This window comes from Phragmites australis, chromosome 12, assembly GCF_958298935.1.
Source record: "Phragmites australis chromosome 12, lpPhrAust1.1, whole genome shotgun sequence".
NCBI lineage: Eukaryota > Viridiplantae > Streptophyta > Magnoliopsida > Poales > Poaceae > Phragmites > Phragmites australis.
In genome coordinates this window covers 32,462,275-32,484,934 of record NC_084932.1, presented here as the reverse complement: position 1 = coordinate 32,484,934, position 22,660 = coordinate 32,462,275, and the positions used below count along the sequence as shown (strand labels likewise).

Genomic DNA, 22,660 nt, shown 5'->3' with positions numbered 1-22,660 from the left:
ACCTCTTCGGAATGCGGCCATTTCACCCACCACAACAAAGAGGAAGAAGAAAAATTCCTTGCTTGCTATCAGGTGTTACTCCCCTAAATAACTTGTAACTGAAGAAAACCGATTACTAAAGTTCTTCTCACTATAGAGTCGACCTCCTCAATCTTGGGGCCAGCGCCACTGCCTCCAGAGGGTGCATCCTCGTCCATGCCGCCGGCCATGTCAGCGTTGGCACCCTGGTACATCTTGGCGATGATGGGGTTACAGATGCCCTCGAGTTCCTTCATTTTATCCTCAAACTCATCAACCTCAGCAAGCTCATCAGTCCTGCTTCTATTCATGTGAATACTTGGATGATGGAAATAACTCGCACAAGAACACAAAGAATTTTGGTGCTGCGCTGTGAATTGTGGCTTTTCGGACGCCACTGTTTATAGACCGATAAACAGAACACAAGTGGCCGTTGAGGCCACGCGAAACGCGCCGCGTGTGCCAACCCGCACACTACCTGCATGAACAACGCTAAACGCTCACATGCTAACTAACTCTAACAAACTTCAACTGGACTCACACCAAACCAAACTCAGTCATGCGCATACAACACTGAAACCTGACTCTAACTGAAAAACTGAAACATGTTAGGAAATCTGGAGTTTCACAACCGAATGTGGGCCCGTCTTGATCTCTTGAAAGATTCGATTATATCTCTTAGGGGTTTTTGGTATTATATATACGCGGCAGCACCCCTCATTGTAAACACAGATGAATAAAGAATAACCAGTTTTTCTCCTATGCTTGTGTCTCCTTTTGCAATTATTCTCTTGAGCGATCGCTGGACTACACCCGGTAGCAGCGGTTTCTCAACACGTTATCAGCACGAAGCTCTGCCGGAGATCAAGCTAGCGAAACAAATCTGCCTACGACCGATCTGTACTGCATCGACATCATCGTCAAGCGGGCAGGTCTTTGGCCTAGCCTATATGCCCTACGCGGCATGAATCGTTCGCAAGAATTGAAAGGTACGATCTGATCGGTACGTATAATCGATGCTACTGTTTTTCTTTGCGTCAAATTGATCGGTAACGCATGAACAGTAGCAAGTACTAGCAATACCGTATGATCGTCATTCTGTAGATTGATCTAGCGCAATGAACAGTAGCCTGTAGCGCGAGGAACAATAGCTAGCGAATTCGATCTACACAGTAGGGCATCACGGCGAGAATCAAGCATCGTCGGTGTGAACACGGCTAGTGGGGCCCGCAGCCGCCACCTCACCGCCGGCTGGAACCCGGCAGCCGTCCCCTTGCAAAGTATGAGGTGGCTCGAAGGCCATCGCCGCAGATCTAGAAGAGACAAAAAAAGAGAAGAAGCCGCCGGTCGCGCGCTCGTCCTGGTCACCGTCACGCACACGCCGCCCGAAGTGGCGCCGCTGCGCCCAGGAGGATTGCCGGCGCCGCCCTGAGCACGCACCGCACCGTCCGCCGCCGCTCACGCTCGAAGCAGGAGCGCCGCGGCGCACCGCCACGCATCCGCCGCCAGCTCCGTCGCCGCTCCCACCTGAAGCAGGAGCGCCGCGGCGCACCACCACGCGTCTGCCGCCGTCTCTGTCGTCGGCTCCGCTGCCACTCCCGCCCGAAGCACGAGTGCCGTGGCGCACCGCGCCGTCCTCCGCCGGCTCCGCCGCCGCTCCCGCCCCGCACGAGCGCCGCAACGCACCGTCGCCGGCTCCGCCGCTCACCGTATGGGCCACCCGAACGCGCCGTCGCTGGTTCCATTGCTCCCGCCCCGCACGTGCGCCGCCGGTCGCGCCGCCGCTGGAGTGAGTGGTGGCTAGGGTTTGGAAACCCTAGCCGCCCCAATATATAGATCTGGTGGGCGGACCAGTTGGGCCGGGCTGGCCCAAAAGATAAGCAAGCCGGCCCAATAACCTAAAAAAAGGGCGAAAAATCAGAAATTTTACGTTTAGCCCCCCATACTTTCTTTTAATTTCAGTGCAGTTTGTCTTTTGCATTTAGGCCCCTAGTTGTTCTGAAAATTATCCAGAGGCTCTAATTTTGCAAATTAGACCCTGTAGTTTCTGAAAATTACGCAAATTTTGGAATTTTGCGTATAAACCATCGGTCTTTATGGAGAATCCTGAAAATATTTTTTTCCTGCATGAAAGTACCTCTAGAATTTGAATTTTGCATTTATTTTTGCAATTATGCAGTATTTATTTCTATGTTATTTTTTGCTGTTTAAATTGCCTGTAATGCGTTTAAATTCAGTAAAATTCACATAATAGCATAGAAAATATCAAAAATTACAGCAATCTAATTTAGCAACATGAAGCAACTTTACTGGTAGTAATACTTGCATCATTTAAATAATGTAGATGGCTGGCATCACGAACAAGGAGTTCGCTGAGCTGTGTGCTGATGGCCGTAACTATCTCACTTGGGCATCGGATGTTCGGATTGTACTGGGAGCAAAAAGGCTCCGCGGTGCAATTGGCCTGGGAACAAGTAGTACAATTGTTCCCACGGAGGATGAGAATGATCAGGCACTTCATTTTCTCCTCCATCATCTCTCTCCCACTTTGAAGGATGAGTACATGGCAATGACTAGCGCTAAGGCACTATGGGACGCACTGCAGGAGCGTTTTGAGCGTCTTAAGTACACCATCAAGCCTCTCGCAGAGCAAGAATGGGTCCGGCTTCGTTTCTGTGACTATAAGCATGCCAGAGAGTATCGCATTTGCACACTACTGTGTCTCTGTGGGAAAGAGATCACAAAAGAGGAGAAAATTGAGAAGACTCTCTCCACTTTCCACCCAAATGCGGTAGAATCCGCACGCAATCACCGTCAATCAAATTACAAGAAGTATTATGAATTGATTGATGTGTTGCAACTCCATGAAGTTAATGACGAAGTCATAAACAAGAACTTTTTATCCCAGCCGCAAGGGAAGAGCAGTGGTCTAGAAGTCAATCACATCTCTTTTAAAGCACGCAAGAACCGCAATATGAAGCATGTGAAGGGAGGAAAGAAAGTGGTGGTAGGCAAAGTCAAGCCTGGTGATGATAACGGTAAGACAAAGAAAAAAGTCAAGCCATATGGTGAGCAGAACCTGACATGCTATAAGTGTGGTGTTTGGGGCCATTGGTCCCGAATCTGCAAAGCACCAAAGCATGTTGTGGAAGCATTTCGGAAGAAGAAGAAAGAGCAGCCAGAAGCACACCTCACCATTGCAGTGAGGATGGAAGAGGACAAAGCAGTCGAAGTTGAAAGGGATGCATCTCACATAGAAGTTGATGACGCTCCCGCAATGACTGTAAAAGACCTCCCGATGGAGGATGCGGAGACCTCTACTTTGCCCTCCTCCACTGACATAGAAGATGCCATAAATAATGAAGCGGAAAAGAAAGCCATTGAAGCAGAAGTGGCCGAATATTTCGTAGACTCTATCTAGAATTAGAGTAATTAGCCATTCAATTAGTTGCTGAATTTAGGAGGATTGAATGAATAAATGTAAGCTCTAGAAGAGAAATCTTAGCTGCAAACAATATTATTTTTCAATAGTTAATGAAGCATTTAGTCTTGTTGCTACTTCCTCGCATGTGAATGATTGAATATTTTATTTATAGAATATGTGTGGCGCCCATATGGAGGAAGTGTGTATTGTGGATAGTGGAACCACAAACACCATCTTAAGAGAAAAGATGTATTTTCATACTATTAGAAATAGCTCTGGAAAGGTGATGACTGTCACTGGAAGTGATAAAGGCATAGTAGGTTCTGGAAGAGCCACAGTCATACTACCTATGGGAACTACTTTGCACATTGAAGAAGCATTGTTATACCCTGAATCTACAAGAAATCTCTTAAGTTTTAAAGACATTCGCGCTAACGGTTTCCATGTAAAAACTGGTGAAGAAGATGGTAGAGAGTACCTACACATCACTAAGCATGATAGCGAAGTGAGAATACTAGAAAAACTTCTCTCCATGAGTAGTGGCTTGTACTACACTCGCATTAGGGCACTTGAAGTGTTCACTACCTTGAAGACTGTGTTTCGAAGTGCAGAATTATTTTCCCTGTGGCATGATAGGTTAGGTCACCCTGGTCTTAGAATGATGAGAAACATAATTACTAACTCACAAGGTCATGGTATAAATGTGAAGAATTTTCCGAATCATGAAGATTTTGTATGCCCTGCATGCGCTACTGGAAAATTAATAATAAGACCGTCTACCTTGAAGGTACAAGATGAAACCCCTGCATTCCTGGGCCGAATCCAGGGGGATATTTGTGGTCTTATTCAGCCACTTTCTGGCCCATTTCGGTACTTTATGGTATTAATAGACGCATCCTCAAAGTGGTCACATGTATATCTATTATCTACCCGCAACCATGCCTTTGCAAAGTTGATCTCGCAGATCATACAAATCAGGAATAATTTTCCGGATCATCGCGTGAAATCCATCAGAATGGACAACGCTGGTGAATTTACTTCTAAAGCGTTCGATGATTATTGCACTGGTATGGGAATTAAAGTTGAACATTCTATACCGCATTTCCACACTCAGAATGGACTAGCCGAAGCGCTGATAAAGAGAATAAAGTTCATTGCTAGACCTTTGTTGTAGCACTGTAATTTGTCTGCTACATGTTGGGGACACGCAGTCTTACATGTGGCAGCTCTCACTAATTATAGACCATCCTCCTACAATATCCAGTCACCTATGCAACTAATGCAAGGGGTAATTCCAAAGATTTCCCATTTACGCAAATTTGGATGTATGGTTTATGTGCCAATACCGCTGCCATAGCGAACTACTATGGGACCTTTGCGGAAAGTTGGAATATATGTCGGTTATGAGACTGCATCCATAATCCGATATTTAGAACCAACAACTGAAAATTTGCATACGGCCCGCTTCGCTGACTGCATTTTTGATGAAAATAATTTTCTACCATTAGGGGGAGGAAATATACCCTTGGATGAAAAATGTCGGGAAATTATATGGCAGGCTGAAGGAATTGCGGCACATGATCCTCGCACTAGTGAAGCAAATGGTGAAGTATAGAAAATTATCGATTTGCAGAAATTAGCAAAGAATCTGCTCGATCATTTTTGTGATTTGAAGAGCGTGACTAAGTTGCATGTGCCTGCACGCAATGCACCGGAGAGGGTGGAAGTACCAAAAGAAGGTACCCCTCATTTTGTCCTAGGAGCTCCAAAAAATAATAAAAGGACAAGAAATTCAGTTTCTCAAGTCCCAAATAGCCGGAGACGTCCGACGAAGGTGGGAAATGAGAGCTTACCACAGCCGATCGCAAAAGTGCCCCAAAAGAAAAAGAAAGGGAGCCAGTTGAGACCTGGTGATGGTATGGAATCTCAGGAAGTAGGTATACCAGATTTGAATCTTCCCACGCAGGAAGAAACCAACGAAAATGCGCGCGCTGAAATCAACGCTGGTAAACTAAAGGACCTTGCTCCAATAGTAAGAAATTATGAAGAGCAAGATGAAGAAGCACTTGAAAGTGCAGCCCATGATGAAATAGCAATAAACTATGTGAATTCAGGAGAATCCTGGAATAGAGCAACCACAATAGTCGACACATACTTCGCAAATAAAATTGCCACAGTCATAGATCATGACCTTGAGCCTGCATCGCTCGCTGAATGTAGAATGAGGTCAGATTGGGAAGACTGGCAGAAGGCAATAACAGCTGAACTGTTATCCCTGAACAAAAGAGAGGTTTTCGGGCCAGTATGCCGCACACCTCCCCACATTAAACCAGTCGGATATAAGTGGATTTTTGTTCGTAAGAGAAATTAAAGGAATGAAATTGTGAGGTACAAAGCACGACTAGTGGCACAAGGTTTCACTCAACGACCAGCCGTTGATTATGAAGAAACTTATTCCCCGGTAATGGGTGGCATTGCCTTTAGATATTTAATCTCAATGGCAGTCAACCTGGAGTTGAAAATGAAATTGATGGATGTTGTGACCGCATATCTTTATGGGAGCCTAGATTCGGTCATTTATATGAAGGTACCTGAAGGAATACCATTGCCGAATCAGGATAGAGGAAATAGACACCTTTATAGTGTACAATTGAAGAAGTCGTTGTATGGGTTGAAACAGTCAGGTAGAATGTGGTACAATCATTTGAGTGAATTTTTTAGAAAACGAGGCTACACAAATAGCACAGATTGTCCCTGTGTATTCATAAAAAGGTCCCAGAATGGATTTTGCATAATATCAGTATATGTAGATGATCTGAATATCATTGGTACAAAAGAAGATATAGAAGAAGCAAGTTCCTACTTAAAATCTGAATTTGAAATGAAAGATTTGGGTAGAACCAAATTTTGCTTGGGCCTGCAGCTAGAGCATGTGGCAGATGTAATCTTTTTACATCAGTCAAACTACACTCAGAAGGTGTTAGAGCGGTTTGGTTTTGAAAAATTATTTCCTGCTAAAACCCCCATGGTTGGAAGGTCATTACAAGCAGATCAAGATCCCTATAGACCTAGAGAAGATGGGGAGAAAGTATTGGGACCGGAATTCCCATACTTAAGTGCAATAGGTGCGCTGATGTATCTGGCTAATTGCACTAGGCCAGACATAACATTTGCAGTAAACCTACTTGCACGATACAGTGCAGAGCCCACTAAAAGGCACTGGAAGGGCTTGAAGGATATTCTGCGCTACTTGGAAGGTAGTAAAGATCTAGGCCTGTTCTACAGAAAGAATCAGTATCTAAGTCTGGTTGGATACGCAAATGCTGGGTACCTGTTAGATCCGCATACAGCGAAATCACAGACTTGCTATGTTTTCTTATATGGTGGAACTGCAATATCCTGGAAATCGTCGAAGTAAAGTCTTGTATCTACTTCGACGAACCACTCAGAAATAATAGCTTTATATGAAGCCGCACGGGAATACGCATGGCTTAGAAGAGTGATCAATCATATCCACTAGTCATGTGGTTTGAATACTACTAACACCCCTACCATTATCTATGAAGATAATGCTGCATGTGTTGCACAAGTGCAGTCGGGATATGTGAAAAGCAACTTAACGAAACATATCAACCCCAAGTTCTTTTATGCTCATGAATTGCATAAAATGAATGAAATAAAGGTAATGCATACCAAGTCATGTGAAAATCTTGCAAATTTATTCACTAAATCTCTCCCTGCATCTAGTTTTGGAAGATGTGTTCGTGGCATTGGGATGATGAGGTTTAGAGAGTTGCATATTTCAGGGGGAGAATTTTCACATAATACCGATATTAAGAATTAAATCTTAGTCAAGAAGATTAAGTGTCCAAAGTTAATTATGAAGATTATATGAAGTATTTTGGGTGGATTGTACTCTTTTTCCCTTAGATGAGTTTTCTTGGAGTTTCTCATGTTAAGGTTTTTAACGAGGCAATTCGTGTAACCATGCCGCGAGCTATGTACTCTTTCTCCCAATTTTTCCCATTGGGTTTTTGGGGAGTTTTGATGAGACATATGCATTTTGCAAGAAGTGCCCAAGGGGGAGTGTTAGGAAACCAGGAGTTTCATAACCGAATGTGGGCCTGTTTCGATCTCTTGAAAGATTCGATTCTATCTCTTAGGGGGTTTTGGCACTATATATATGGGGCAGCACCCCTCATTGTAAACACAGATGAATAAAGAATAGCTAGCTTTTCCCCTACGCTTGTGTCTCCTTTTGCAATTATTCTCTTGAGGGATCGCTGGACTACACCCAGTAGCAGCGGTTTCTCAACAACAATAACATGCATCCAACAGGAGGAGGTCCTGGACAGGACAGAAAGAGGGGTTGATGCTCTTGCAAAGCTCCTTCCCATTGAAGTAGCTACCTGCTGAGAGCCCTGGGGTTGCCACTGATATCCTTCTTGTTCTTTCTCTTGAACTCCTAGACAAAGTCCTCACCATGCACCAAGGTGACAAAGTGGCCTTGACCTCAAAGATACCCTCCTCAAGGTGATCAAAACAGGCTTCCGCCCGACCAAATCGAACAACAATGGATCGAGCATATGCATATGTACACAAACAATAAACCACAAGGGAAAAACGAGGCATAAAATTCTGCGCAAATCCTGAAGGCCTTTGGGGAGGGGGTCAGGACGAGCGAGCGAGTTGAACTCTAGATCAGACAGTCATCAACTCCGCAGCTCAGATCCGACGGTTTTCTATGCATGTGCCGACGTGGATAGCCTCAGACGGCTGAAACGCACCAGCGTTTAATATAGTAAGATATGTTTTGAGGTGCCATCCTCGTCCATGCCACTGGCCATGTCAGCGTCGACACCCTGGTACATCTTGGCGATGATGGGGTTGCAGATGCCCTCGAGCTCCTTCATCTTATCCTCAAACTCATCAACCTCAGCAAGACGGTTGCCGTCGAGCTTCAAACTCATCAGTCTTGCTTCTATTCACGCAAATACTTGGATGATGGAAAAAAAACTCGCACAAGAACACAAAGAATTTTTGTGCTGTGAATTGCAGCTTTTCGGACGCCACTGTTTATAGACCGACAACAGAACACAAGTGGCCGTTGAGGCTGTGCTAAACACGCCAGGTTCAGGCTTCAGCGTGCGCCATTCCGCACACTACCTGCATGAGCCGCGCTAAACGCTCACATGCTAACTAACTCTAACAAACTTCTACTAGACTCGCGCCAGACCAAACTCAGTCATGCACATACAGGACACTAAAACCTGACGCTAATTGAAAAACTGAAACTAGCCTGAAACTAGGAAACCGAGCAAAACAGAGTGGATGAGCAACCAGTGCTCAAGATTTCAACAGTCGTCAGCAGAGACATTCAGGATACCGTTGGCATTCTTGGAATCAGAATAGTCATGACATGCACCTCAAGACCAAGAGAAAGAGGGGTAACAATAACATGCATCCAACAGGAGGAGGTCCTGGACAGGACAGAAAGAGGGGTTGATGCTCTTGCAAAGCTCCTTCCCATTGAAGTAGATACCTCCTGAGAGCCCTGGGGTTGCCACTGATATCCTTCTTGTTCTTTCTCTTGAACTCCTAGACAAAGTCCTCACCATGCACCAAGGTGATAAAGTGGCCTTGACCTCAAAGATACCCTCCTCAATGCTACCTCAAAAAAACCAAATGCACTTAGGAACTGGCCTCCTCTCTGGATCATATGTTGTAAATGTTGGCTAGTACAGAAAAAATGTAACAGCAAATGGAACAGTAGAGTATATGTCGAACACATGGATCATGGATGGACGGATGCTACTTTGTTAGGTGTGCAATGTAACTAGGACGAGACTGTACGTGTTGGCACAATAATTCATTGGTATCGTCAGGCAGATCGTGAGACACATGGATCATGGAGAAGGTGTACGACGACATTTTGTTGTATATTCGCACAATATATGTGCACATATATAGCAATATAAATATAAACCAAGAAAATAAAAAAAGATAAAAAAAAGGGGCAGCCGGGCTCTCTTTCTTTTTTGGCCCACTCCTCTTTCTTTCGTCTCCCCTTTGGCCCACGCGGTTTCCTTTCCTTTCCCTTCCCTTTGCAGCCCAGCCGAAATAGGCCCGTATGCCTCCTCTTCACACTAGCCCGCGCGCGCCAGCCCATGTGCGCACTCTGCTGGGCCGGCCCACGCTCGGCCACATGTGTGCTGCCCAGGATGGCCCTTGCCCTCATCTCTTCTCTATCTCTCCCCCAGGCCGACGCCAGGCCGAAGCCCGTGTGCCCTCTTCTTCTACCTCAGCCTAGCCCTAGCGTCGCCTCCCCCAGTTGAGCCGCCACCATGCGCTTGCCTCTCTGCTCTGTGGATCGAGCTCCGGCAACGCCCTCCCTCGTCTCTATCTCCAATCTCCCAAATCAAACCGCCCCGCCGCATCTTTATCTCTATCCGAAGCCGTATCAAGTCAAGACCCAATCTCCAACTAAACCTCAGGCTGATCCTATCCCCACTTGATTCGATCCAATCCCAACCGAATCGGCTTGATCTCTTGGCCTTTGAACCCTAACCGGTCCCTATATAAAGGGGAGGAGGGGAGCCTTGCAGGGGGGCGGCGCAAAGGAATAGAGCGGTGGCGCCCTGTCAGATAATCCAGGCATTGTTCATTGCTCTTGTTTAGTTGTTTGTTCAGTCATTAGCTTGGTCAGCGTCAGTATGTCTTGGTTCGGTAAGAGCTCGATCAATTTGGTTCGAGTTCGTCTTATTGGTTCAACGTGTGCGCGTTCACGCGGGAATGGTTGAGTCCGAGTCATGCGCGCGTGGCACGAGCGGAGCGAGGGGATGGCGTCGCTCATGGAGTTCGTGGTGAGTGCGTCGTGGCCTCAAGGCCACGATCTGTAAGTTTGCTATTTAAGTTGAAGATAGAGTCAGAAAAATGCAGTTGATCAGGCCGCACCAAATTCTTTGTGTTTCCATCGCGTTCACGAGCGTTGAGTCACAGTTCGTGCTCGTTTCCGGCGAGCAGACCAGCTTCGGCAAGCGGTGGTCCGAACAATTAGTATCAGGGTCAGTTACCGGACTTGGGTGCGAGATCAAGCCATCCAGTGCGCGTTCATGCCGCGTGCAAGCTCCTCGTCGCCACCGCGCCTCCGTCGGACCCCTCCCTCGGGCACTGGCGGCTGTCGGTCTGGAGGTGGCGGCATGGTGATTCATCGCGTCGTCAAGGAGATGGGGGGCGGCGGGTCATACCCGATGCTCACCAAGACCAACTACGGCAATTGGGCGGCGTTGATGCGCGTCATGTTGCTGGCACGAGGCCTATGGGACACAGTCAACATTGGCAATGTCGAGTTCATGGAGGATCGGATGGCGCTAGAGGCAATCTGCAAGGCGGTCCCAGCTGAGACGGTAGGGAGCCTCGCCAGGAAAACCAGCGCCAAGGTCGCGTGGGACGCGATCAAGACAATGCACGTCGGCGTCGAGCGTGCACGCAAGGAGAAGGCACACACACTCCGTCGGGAGTTCGATGCTCTCACTTTTTGCGACGGTGAGACGGTTCATGAGTTCGGCATGCGGATCACCGGGATCACAAACCAGCTCGTGGTCCTCGGCAACACCTACTCTGAGGGGAAGGTCGTGCGCGAGTTCCTACAAGCTGTTCCATCAAGGTACTCTCAAATTGCCTTGTCAATCGAGACACTGCAGGACCTGGAGGGTCTCTCCGTTGAAGAGTTGATTGGACGGCTCAAGGCGGCGGAGGAGTGTCACGATCTCGGTAGAGGGAATGGCTCCGGGTCCGGCAACATGGGCAGGCTCAACCTCACGGAGGATGAGTTGATCGCGCGTATATCGTCATGATTACACCTCTCTGTTGGTGGTTCCTCGGACCAAGGCAAGGCCTCAGGGTCGAGCCAAAGGTGCGGGCGCTGGCGCGGCAAGGAAGCTGGCGCTTGTGGGAGCTCCAAGGGCATCGACGGTGAAAATAGCGGTGTTGACAAGGACGAATGCCTGTACTGCGGCAAGAAGGGCCATTGGGCCCGTGTCGCAAGAAGAAGCAGGATGAGAAGGCCCACGTGGCCCAGGCCAAGGAAGACCATTCACTAGTGCCTTCCCTCCGCCGCTGCCATGTGCAGCTCCGCCCATAGCTCCCACGCCTCAGGCGACGTCCCCAATCAAGCTCCGGGAAGACAGGCTGTTCGTCTAGCTAGGAGAGAGAGGCGATGGCGACTATACCAGGTGGATCCTTGACACGGGAACCACCAATCACATGACGGGTGCGAAATCTGCATTCGCCGAGCTCAACACCGGTCACGAGGATGGAGTCGGTGCGCGTGGTGCTGGCCGTGGCTGCTCACTGGGCGTGGTCAGTGCACCATATGGACGTCAAGTCGGTGTTTCTCAACGGCGAGCTAGTGGAGGAGATGTACGTCGCGCAACCTCCCGGCTTTGTCACTGCCAGGCACGAAGGCAAAGTCCTGAAGCTACACAAGGCACTCTACAGACTTCATCAGGCTTCGAGGGCGTGGAATGCCAAGCTCGACGCTAGCCTGCACGGGCTCGGGTTCGTCAGAAGTGAGTGCGAGCACGGTCTGTATACGCAAGGCGTCGAGCAATGGCGTTTGGTGGTGGGGATCTACATAGATGATCTCATCATCACAGGGGAGTCCGCCGATGAGATTGAGGCGTTCAAGTCGGAGATGAAAGTACTCTTCCGCATGAGTGACCTAGGGATGCTCTCCTACTACCTCGGCATCGAGGTGAAGTAAGGGCAGCACGGCATCGAGTTGTGCCAGGCCGCCTACGCCAAGAAGCTGCTCGAGAAGGCGGGGCTGAATAGCTGCAACCCGTGTTCGACGCCGATGGAAATGCGCCTGAAGCTTCCTAAGCAGAGCGCTTCACCGACAGTCGATGCGACAACGTACCATAGCCTCATCGGTAGCTTGTGGTACCTGGTGCACACACGGCCTGACCTCGCAATCGCCGTGGGGTACTTGAGCCGATTCATGGAGGAGCCGAAGCAGGGGCATATGGCAGCGATGAAGCACCTGCTCCGGTATGTCGCTGGCACGATCGACTATGGTTTGGCATATACAAGGAGCGACGCCGAGCTCTGTCTCGTGGGCTACAGTGACAGCAACATGGCAGGGGATGTTTACCACCGGAAGATCACAACGGGGATCATCTTCTTCCTCGGCGGTGACCCGATGTCTTGGTAATCACAGAAGCAGCGCGTGGTGGCCTTGTCATCGTGCGAGGCGGAATACATCACCGGAGCAGCTACGGCATGCCGAGGCATATGGCTCGGGCAGCTACTCGGTGATGTGCTCGGCGCCAAGACTACCCCGCCACAGCTCAGGATGGACAACATGTCCGCGATTGCACTCAGCAGAAACCCCATGCTCCATGACAGGAGTAAGCACATCGACACTAAATTCCATTACATTAGAGAATGTGTTGATAGTGGGGCAATCGGCTTGGAGTTCGCGAGCACTCAAGAGCAACTCGCGGATGTTTTGATGAAACCGCTCGGGAGGGCCAAATTTTAGGAGCTTCGTGAGCGAATTGGCGTCACCAAGCTCAGATGAACAACGCCAGAATTAGGGGGAGATTGTCACATAATCCAGGCATTGTTCATTGCTCTTGTTTAGTTGTTTGTTCAGTCATTAGCTTGGTCAGCGTGTGCTCCAGCCTTTGTTGCCGTCGAAGCGTATGCTCCGGCCATTGTCGCCATTGAGCCATGACTGCGTGTGTTTCTCCCGGCTGTGTGCGTGCGTTGCTGTTGTCAGCCTGTTGATCACCGCACGCATGAGCTTGTCTGGCCGATGTGTTGTTAATTACCGGCTGGCGCGTGCGCCGCTCGCGAGCTGGCGCATGTACCACCGGAGATAGTGTTGCTTGCCGCCCGTGTTGGTTTTTCTTGTGCGGGCACGGCGTGAGGACCGTCGCTGTGCCGTGACTTGCTCACTGGTGCGGCGTGCTGGTCGCTGTCGTGCCGCCGGTCTGCATGCTGTCATATTGCGTTGAGCTTCGCCAATGTGTCGCTGGCCCTGTGTTGCCGCGCCTATGTTGAACTCCACCGCCGTTGGCTATTGCGTGATCACCCGTTTGCCTTGTTGATCTGCTGGCGTGGTTTGTTGTTGCCGCCTCGTTAATCGCTGGCTTGGCCGTGTTCATCACCGACGTGTGATCTGATGTGTATGTGCCGGTTTCGTGTGTATCAGTTCAATCTTATTGATGTCCGTGTTCTATTGGCTGGGTGTCAGATCGTCGTTGTGTTGCTGCCGGCTGGGAGTGAGTGCCGTCGAGTCCGTGCTGTTGGGGTTTGATCTACCACCGGCGCCTCACTGCTTTCCTCTATCCTTGGCTGGAGTATGCGTTGTTGTTGGGCTTGGCTAGTGAGCTGGCGCTGCCCTCCTACTTGGGTGCCGTCGCTATTACTTCCAGGCCCTATTGCCGGATTAGTCAGCTGTAGTATTGCTTCTATAGACTATTGCCGGTTGTGCTATGGTTGCCTCCTCCCTGTTACCAACCCTTGGCGATTATGTCCTACTGATTGGGCTCACTGCTGGGCTGTTGGTTTTGTTACTATCAATGGATATGCAGATTGGTCTGGTATAACTGTGATGAAGCTGCTGCCGACTTTGTGGTGCTGTGGTGTTTATAGCGACCTATCGCTATAATGTTGCTCTGAGATGGTCCGTAGTTGTTTGGCAACCTGTTATTTGCATTATTGACCTGAGGGAATGAGCTGTCTTCCAGTTATTCTTTCCTGTTGGTTGATGGCTATAATGATGAGCTGATGATAGCTTTGTTCTCTTGTCGACTTGAGGAAGAATTGATGCCTGTTGCCTATCTGAGTATTGTTGCCTGTTGCCTTAGGGATGTGGTCAATGACGTTACACAATCAGCCTTTTTTTATTCTAAACCACTATATCATTATTGCTATATTTGTCGTCTCTCTTTTGTTTACAGCTATACAGGGTTCATGAGATCGTAAGTGAAGAAACCATCATAAGCGTGGCTTAATCAAAGGTTGTCTGTGAAGACGGACGTAATTAACTAGTGAGTTTCACGAAGCTCCGGGAACCAGAAGACACAGTCGTTGGAGAGTTAGTAAGATATATGCATGCATGTGTGGCGTATGAAATGTAATCATGGAAACTTGTACTTTATGAATCAGTGTTTCTTTTACATATTTGTCTCATTTACTTTGTATGCTACGAGTATAATGGCACGTCTGTGCTATATTCTATAATGTACTTTAAGCGAAACGTCATCGAGAGCTTGTTTCTCTAGTGCGAAACAGTAGGAACCATGACAACAATATCTAGCTCCCAAGAGGCCACAACTTGACTTGCTGTCCCAGAAGAAGGGACTGGTGTGAACGGACGACGTATGAGACATGAGCCCGAGAGTATAGCAGCCAAGCTTACCAACCGCAAATCTGGAATACCGAGACCCCCAAATTTCAAAGGTCTACATACCTTGGACCAGGCTACCGTGCATCTGCCGCTGGACAGCCTCCTGTCACCACACCAGTGGAAAGCCTTGCGAATGTTGTCCACCTCATTGATGACCCAAGGCGGAACTGCAACAGAGATCAACGTGTGTAACGGTGTGGCAGACAGCATCGAGCGAACCAGAGTGGCCCTCCCGTGCTTAGAAATCAGTTTGGCCTGCCAAGTAGGGAGACTTGCCGCCACTTTGTCAACCAATATGGATTGAACAATGATGAGCTCCTCCATGCCGCAGTTGATAGTGACTGTCATGCTCTTGTTGATGTTGGTTGTAAGGCCTGGGACTTCACCAAAGGCTTGTAGTATGTCAAGATGTGCGCTAATGTCAGCGACAATCGGTGACACAAAGAGGATCACATCATCTGCTTAGAGGGAGCAACAGTGCTTGATGGAGTAGTGGCCAAGAGAGTCAACAATGCCGAGCTCGCCCGCCCGAAGCAAGATGCGTGCCAGGACATCCATGAGTAGCACAAAGAGAAAGGGCGAGAGAGAATCGCCCTGGCGCAGCCCCTGGGCATGTGAAATTGGAGGTCCTCGCACGGAGTTAAGGAGGATCCAAGTAGACGACGATCCTAGGAGACCTTCAATCCAACTGCACCAATTATTGCCGAAGCCCCAAGCTCGAACGACCTCCAACAGGAAGGCCCAACACACTAGTATAAGGCCTTCGAAATATCGAGTTTCACCAAGATTTTGGGGCATTTTGTCTTCTTAATCAACCGAGCGGTGGAGTGGACAAGCCTAAAGTTGTCATGAATTGATCTGCCTGCAATGAAGGCACTCTGGTTGTTCACAATCATGGAGCTCAGCCGCGGAACCAGCCGAAGAGCAAGGGCTTTGGAGATAATCTTGCCAATGCTATGAATCAAGCTAATCAGCTGGAAATCCAATGGAGCACAGGCAGAGTCTTTCTTCGGAACCAGGGTTATGAGGGCGTTGTTAAGAAGGTTGAAACCCCGTCTGTCTCCCATGCCGAAAGCAGAATTCACCAGGCACACATGTGTTTTGACAATTGGCCATGCCGCGCGATAAAATTCGGCCATAAACCCATCTGGGCCGGGAGCCTTATTGGCAGGGAGTTGCTTAATAACCTGGAAGATCTCATCCTCACTGAACGCAGAGTCCAGAGGTTGCAAGTCTGACGGCAAAATCCCTATTGCAGCCAAGTCCAACGTGAACAACCTGGATGGAGCAACTCCCAGAATGGCCTCAAAGTGATCGAACAACGCCAGCTCCATGGCTTCATGCGAGGAGACAACGCCCGTATCAGAGTTGAGAGAAGTGATGTGTTTCTTCCTTGCACGGGAATTAGCATAAGAGTAAAAAAGCCAAGTATCTGCGTCCCCATCGCACAGCCACACCACCCTGGAGCGGCTCCGAGCAATTGAGCGTTCGAGAGAGGCGAGACCAAGAGAGATTAGCTTCAGATGTTTTCGCAGTTGGGACTCCTCAGACAATAGCATCCGGCTATCCTGAGCGGTATCGAGCCGACAAACCACCTCGCGGGCCAGGAGGAGCTGATCTTTAATACAACCCACGTGCTTGTTGTTCCATCATTGCAATTCTTTGGCGGTGCGTCGAAGGAGAATATCCAGCCGCAGCATAGGTGGCTTAGACAATTCATCGGGAGTGAGGGACCAAACCTTCGCCACCGCCGTGAGGAATCCGGGCATTTTAGTCCAAAAGCCCTCAAATTGAAAGCGGCGCCAGCTGTTGGTGCGCAACGAGGTGGACAACAACAGGGGGCAGTGGTCGGAGCACTGGGAGGACAGCGCTTGGAAGAAGCTGTCCAGGAACATCGTATCCCAATTGACGGAAACAAGAGCTCGATCTAGCCGTATGAGAGTAGGTGAGGAACGCTCATTCGACCAAGTGTAACGATAACCGAATAAATGGAGGTCCTTAAGCTTGTGGTCGGAGATGAAGCTTCAGAACCGAGCGATGGATCTCTGGTTAATATTACTGTTGTTCTTGTCTGAAGCCGATGCGATCATGTTAAAGTCACTGAGGACCAACCAGGCACCTGACATCAGCACACGAACCTTAGAGAGCTCGGCGAGAAAGGGTTCCTTGTGCCCCTCCACCGTAGGGCCATACACAGCCGTTAAAAAGAAGCTGACCTCCATTGGCGAGACAACCTGAACGGAGACAGAGTAAGCCCCCAGTCGGACAGCTGACAAAGAAAGAGGCTGCCGGCAAGCCACCAAAATTCCACCACGTGCGTCCGATGCCGGCAAGTAGCGGTAGGAGAAGGAGGCCGGTCCCTTGACATCCGCAACACACCGTCACCGAGTAGCCCGAGCTGCCGCATGAGCAAAATCTCACCACGCTTGGAGGGGCGCACCTCAGACAGCCCAGGCTTTGCTGCTAACCGCCTGCTACGGCGAGGGGCGGTGGTGTTGATCCTCTAAATCGAGCAGCATGGATGCACGGCCAAAGGTGTAGGGGCCTCCTTTGTGAGTTCCAGGAAGAAGGTCCCCACCGTGGAAAGGGTGGTTGCAGCGCAATCATGGACAGGGCTCAAAACGCTTCCCAGGCGCCGCGTCGAAGAGATCCTGTAGCGCGTCCAGCAATAAACACGACCACGGAAGCATTGTCGAGAACGCGGAGGCGGGCCGTGCGAGCCGCGAGTGGTGCAGCCCACCCAAGGCCCAGACCGGCAGCCCAAGGGAGTCCGAGTGGAAGGCGAGCCAAGACCAACAAGCAGGAGCGAAGACTCCGACGCCTGGGACAAACGGTCAGCAGCATGGATAGTAGAGGGGGTCATTTGAATGACCTGGCTGGAAGTGACCAGCAGAGACCTACGCAATGCCGAATGGTAGTCTGCGGCACTGACAGCGTCCAGAATCCGGGGAAGAGATTCCATCGAAGACAGACCCTGAGACTCATCCAGCATAGGGTCATAGACCCTAGGCGCAGCAGGGTCACGAGGGAGGACAAGAAGCTCTGAGGACCTGTCACGCAAAGTGTGAAAAGCCGGGAACCCTATAGGTACGCTCGTGAATGGAGGCGCGGACACCGAGGTGGTTTTGGAAGGCTGGTCGGCGAAGGAACCGAACACAACATGCCAGCGAGCCTCCGCCGGTGGTAGAACTCCAGCCGCCCAAATAATGCCATGAGCACGTCCTCCAGACGACGACACGCTAGCACCTCCAGACGAAGAAGGCAGTGGGAGGTAGGAGATGCGTCTTCCACGAGGGAGGCTATCGCGACCCAAACCGCTCGCAAGCTTGCCATACCATTCCTCGTCGCCGTCCTCGGACGGGATGGACCCATCTCAACTGGAAGAGGAAGGTACCCGAAATTCTGCCACGGAAACGATCTGGATGTCGACCTGGTATCTTAGAGAATCAGCCTCCATGATGTATGGCGGTAGACGACCAGAGCTCCGGATCATCGTAGCGGATTACCGCGCGAGGCTCAGGCACCTCCAGAGTGACAGCATCGGGGATGGCATCTGGCTGATCACACCAAGCAATCACCTAAAGAACAGCGAGGTCATGCCGTGCAAGTAAATCAACGTCGTCCGCGAGCTTTTCCACCCAACAATGGCGACCGAGGATCTGCTGAGCGGTGGAGATGGACCAAGTGTGGGGAGGGATACCGCGCAAGGCCAGGACCGCACGGAAGTGGAGGTTGCTAGCGGAAGCGAAGGTGACCCGAGTCCATGGTCGAAAGTACCACACGGTGCCCGCGAACGCTGTCCGGCTTCTGGCGGCCAAGATAGAGTCTCTAGCAGCCTGAGATCGGAAAACGAGCAGGAAGTTGTCTGGGTGGAAGGACTTAATGCTGAACTCGCCAGCCGGGACGCCGGGGGAACTAGAGATGGCGTCAGAGAGAAGCTATGGCTAGATACCTTGCCTTGCGCGATTCGCATAAGCAAGGAGCACCCACCGGAGATCGCCCTCCTGAGCAAAGAACACATCTGTCCATGGCACGATACAACGCTCGAAGCTAGACAGAGGAACCAAAGCTGCAGCCTCCCGCACAGCTGCCAATGGGCCAGGGTTGTCATGGCGAGGATCCCCATCAGCCGGCGACGGAGCAAAGTTCTGAGTCCACGAAGGTGATTCTGGCGGTGTAGGTCCGGCTGCTGCAGACCCAGGCGGCATGAGAGCACCGCCAGCGGGAAGGCTGCCAGAGGCGACCGAGCCAACCGGGGTGGTCGCGTCCGCCGCTAAGCCGACAGGAATGGAACAACCCGAGGAGAAATAAACAATCTGACGACGTCGACCAGCATCACCAGAGCCGACCGACCGAGGACGTGGGCACTTGCAATCCTTTGCTTGATGCCAGAATCCACAACAGCGAAAGCATCACGGCGGTAGGTGGCACTCCGCCCGACGGTGCGTCCAAGATAGGCAGTTAAGACACCTGTCGTCCAGGGTCGCAGGCAAGCTGCGGCGCGGCAGGGGTTGGTGGTGCCCTGAGCCCGCCCTCTTCGCAGGGGCCCACCAGCGATTGGTGACTACTGTCCAGCCGTCAGTGTCGGCAGCACCAGATGGCAAGGACGGCAGTGGCATAGCTTCAGCCTTATATCGGGATGAAGAACAGCCACGGGACACCCCCGTGTAAGCACTACCCCGAGGAAGCGCCAAGGGGCCGTGCGCCTTACGGGCAGCAGCCATGAAGCCTGAGGGGTTGGGTTGAACGGAAGGCACAACAATGCTCTGGAGCACCGCTTTCCCCTTTACTGGAGGCGACGGAGCTGGGAGCAACGCAGACAGGGCAAACATCTCGACCGAGGAAGCGGAGTTGGGAGTATCTTGAAGCCAACGCTGCACCTTAGTTCTCCCCATGGAAGAAGAACCATGGTAGAAGGGGGGGGGGCAAGCGCAGATAAGGGGAAGGAGCATAGCGGGGGAGGGGTTGCAAGTTGGGTGGTCGCCGGGCTCGTGCTGAGCTCCGGCGGGGAGGGAGAGGAGGGGGGGGGGGGACGCCATCAAGAAGAAGAGAAAAAATCGCTCCTCTTAACTTGTTTGTGCTGCTTTGGCCGAGTCATCGGGTTTGGTTCTTAATGCAGCTGAGAATTCCTCTCCAAAATCACAACTACCCTTTCAATGCCATGACATTCTTGTCCAGTGGACAAAAGGGTCTGGATGCTGCTGTTGCTCAAGTGTTTGAAGACAGCCACCATGCCTTCGGTTTGCGTCATATCATGGAGGAACTCAAAGGAGAGCTAAGAAAGGGACCATGGTCACAACAAATCAGGGAGGGGATTATTGAGGATTTTACTCGTGCAGCCCAAGCATGCAGCATCGAGGATTTTAACATATCCATTGAGAGCATAAGGAATATATCCAGTGAAGCTGCTGACTGGATCATTGCAAGAAAGCCAGAGTATTGGTCGGATGCCATTTTCAGAGTCTGTCGGTATGATCATTTCTCCTCGAACATTGTTGATGCCTTCAATAACTGGATACCAACCAAGAAGGAGGGTTCGATTGTGCTGATGATAGACTCATTGAGAATGAAAATTATGGAGGTAATAGAATCAAGGCGTGAAGCTTGCAAGGTGTGGCCAGGGCCTTTAACGCCTACCATGGAATACAAAGTGGAGGAAGAGATGTTGAAGGCCCGTAAGATGACTGTGCTGTGCTCCTCCGACACTGTGTTTGAAGTGCGGTGCAATGCAATTTTTGTCGTTAACCTTGCAAATTGGGAATGCACGTGCCGGAGGTGGCAACTTTCTGGCCTCCCTTGCATGCATGCTGTTGTTGTGTTTAACAGGACTGGGCGATCTTTCTATGACTACTGCTCAAAGTTCTTTAGAATAGAAAGCTACCAGCTGACTTACTCAGGAACAATCTTCCCAATACCTGACATGGATACCGTTGATTTTGAGTGCTGGGGCAAATTTAATTCCGCCTCCCAAGCCACGTACATCAGATAAACCAAGAACGAAGCGGTCTAACCCCAACAAGATAACCACTATTATACGAAGCTGTGATTTACATGAATAATGTTTTCAAGCTTTATGGTCTCCTGGGTGCCATAATTTCCGATAGAGATAAAATTTTCACTAGTACAGTTTGGCAAGAGTTGTTTAAGCTAACTGGGACAGACTTGAGAATGAGCACATTTTATCATCCACAAACGAATGGTCAAACTGAGAGGGTTAATCGGTGTTGAGAAGTATATTTGAGGTGTTTTGTGCATGCTTGTCCTACAAAATGGGCTCAGTGGCTTTCTTTGGCTGAATTCGTATAATACCAGTTATCACTCAGTCCTGAACAAGACACCATTTGAAGTGCTTTATGGACATGAGCCCAAGCATTTGGGAATAGATCGTGTGGAAGCCTGTCAAGTACCTGATCTAAAGCTTTGGTTGAAGGAAAGATCAACGATGACATAGCTGTTACACCAACATCTCATGAGAGCCCAGCAAAGAATGAAACATCAAGCTGACAAGAATAGATCAGAAAGGGCCTTTGTTGTTGGTGATAGAGTTTATCTGAAGCTCCAACCATATGTGCAGACTTCAGTTGCCAACAGAGCTGGTCACAAACTCTCCTTCAGATATTTTGGGCCTTATCAGATTGTTGAGAGGATTGGTGCAGTAGCATATAAACTTCAACTTCCTGCAAATTGTGTTGTGCACCCTGTCTTCCATGTTTCTCAACTTAAGAAGGCTGTTGGTTTTTCTACTCAAGTAAGTTCAGAGTTACTTGTTCTTCCCTCTACGCTGCAGGTACCTCAACAGGTGTTGGATCGTCGTCTGCATCAGCATCGTGGTCGTGCTGTACCCCAAGTGCTCATCAAATGGTCTTCCTGGCCTGCTTCCATGTCGACCTGGGAAGATGAAGAAGCTCTTCTTCAACAATTCCCTCGAGCTCCGGCTTGGGAACAAGCCGTTTCCGAAGAAAAGGGGGTTGTCACCGTCCCTAGCGACATCACTGAAGAAGCATCAGAGAAGGAGCGCGCGGATTCTGCAGAAATGGCTCAAGAGAAGCTGGTACTAGAAATTGAAGGAAGGCAGAGACTTGGAAGGCGCGTTCGTAAGCCCAGCGCCCGGGTGTTTGGGTCGGATTGGACCAACTAAGAGAAGGCCTTGTAATAGGTTAGGCCGGCCCATGGCTGGTTCTTTATTTTCTTAGATAAACATGTATCTTCTTCTTACAGGGGAAGGCAAGGAAGAACAGAACAAGGACCTCATCGGAGGGGAGAGCGAGCACGGCTCGTCGCCGTGTCTCAGGATCATCCAGATACAATCAATTTAATATAGTGGGTGGTAACACAGGTGCAAGCAAACAGGCCACAATAAGGCAACCTGTGAAGCTCTGTTGTAGACAAGCAACTTCTTCATCTCTAGTGTGTATAGCATTAGCAGGTACTTGTTGTCTTGGGCCCTACTTTAAAGTTCTGGCCCTACATTTTCCCCGAACAAGATAACTTCTTTCCTCGAATTTGGAATCTGTTTATTTTTACATTACTGGGTTTACATTGGGTATGTGCTGTGTTCTCTGTTGATCTTGGTTAAACATATTGAGCTGATCTTTTATCTTTAGCTCCACATCTGTTTTGCCATTACAGTGTCAAAGGCCTGATGTTTCGCTGTAGTGCTGCTGGTGAGAACATGGTGGTTCTTTTTTTCGGCGATGTAATGTGGTGAAGCAAAGCCTCTTCGGTGCTGTGGTGCTTCCTGCTATTTGTAGTTTCTGGGCGGAAAGGGAGGAGTACCAGTCATACGACGTTGATTATAT

At 49.7% G+C, this 22,660-nt stretch overlaps 2 protein-coding genes across 2 annotated transcripts; one reads left to right on the top strand and one right to left on the bottom strand.

The window, feature by feature from the left end:
- Positions 1-1,210: 1,210 nt before the first annotated feature.
- Positions 1,211-8,412, bottom strand: LOC133886552 (uncharacterized). Its single transcript, XM_062326219.1, has 2 exons — positions 8,265-8,412; positions 1,211-1,818 (listed from the first exon to the last, which is right to left on the bottom strand). Exons 1-2 carry the CDS (start codon positions 8,410-8,412, stop codon positions 1,211-1,213), a joined length of 756 nt encoding a protein of 251 aa, XP_062182203.1.
- Positions 8,413-20,022: 11,610 nt separating this feature from the next.
- LOC133886550 (uncharacterized) lies at positions 20,023-20,850 on the top strand. The gene has a single exon (XM_062326218.1). The coding sequence runs from the start codon at positions 20,023-20,025 to the stop codon at positions 20,848-20,850; it is 828 nt and encodes a 275-aa protein (XP_062182202.1).
- Positions 20,851-22,660: the final 1,810 nt, after the last annotated feature.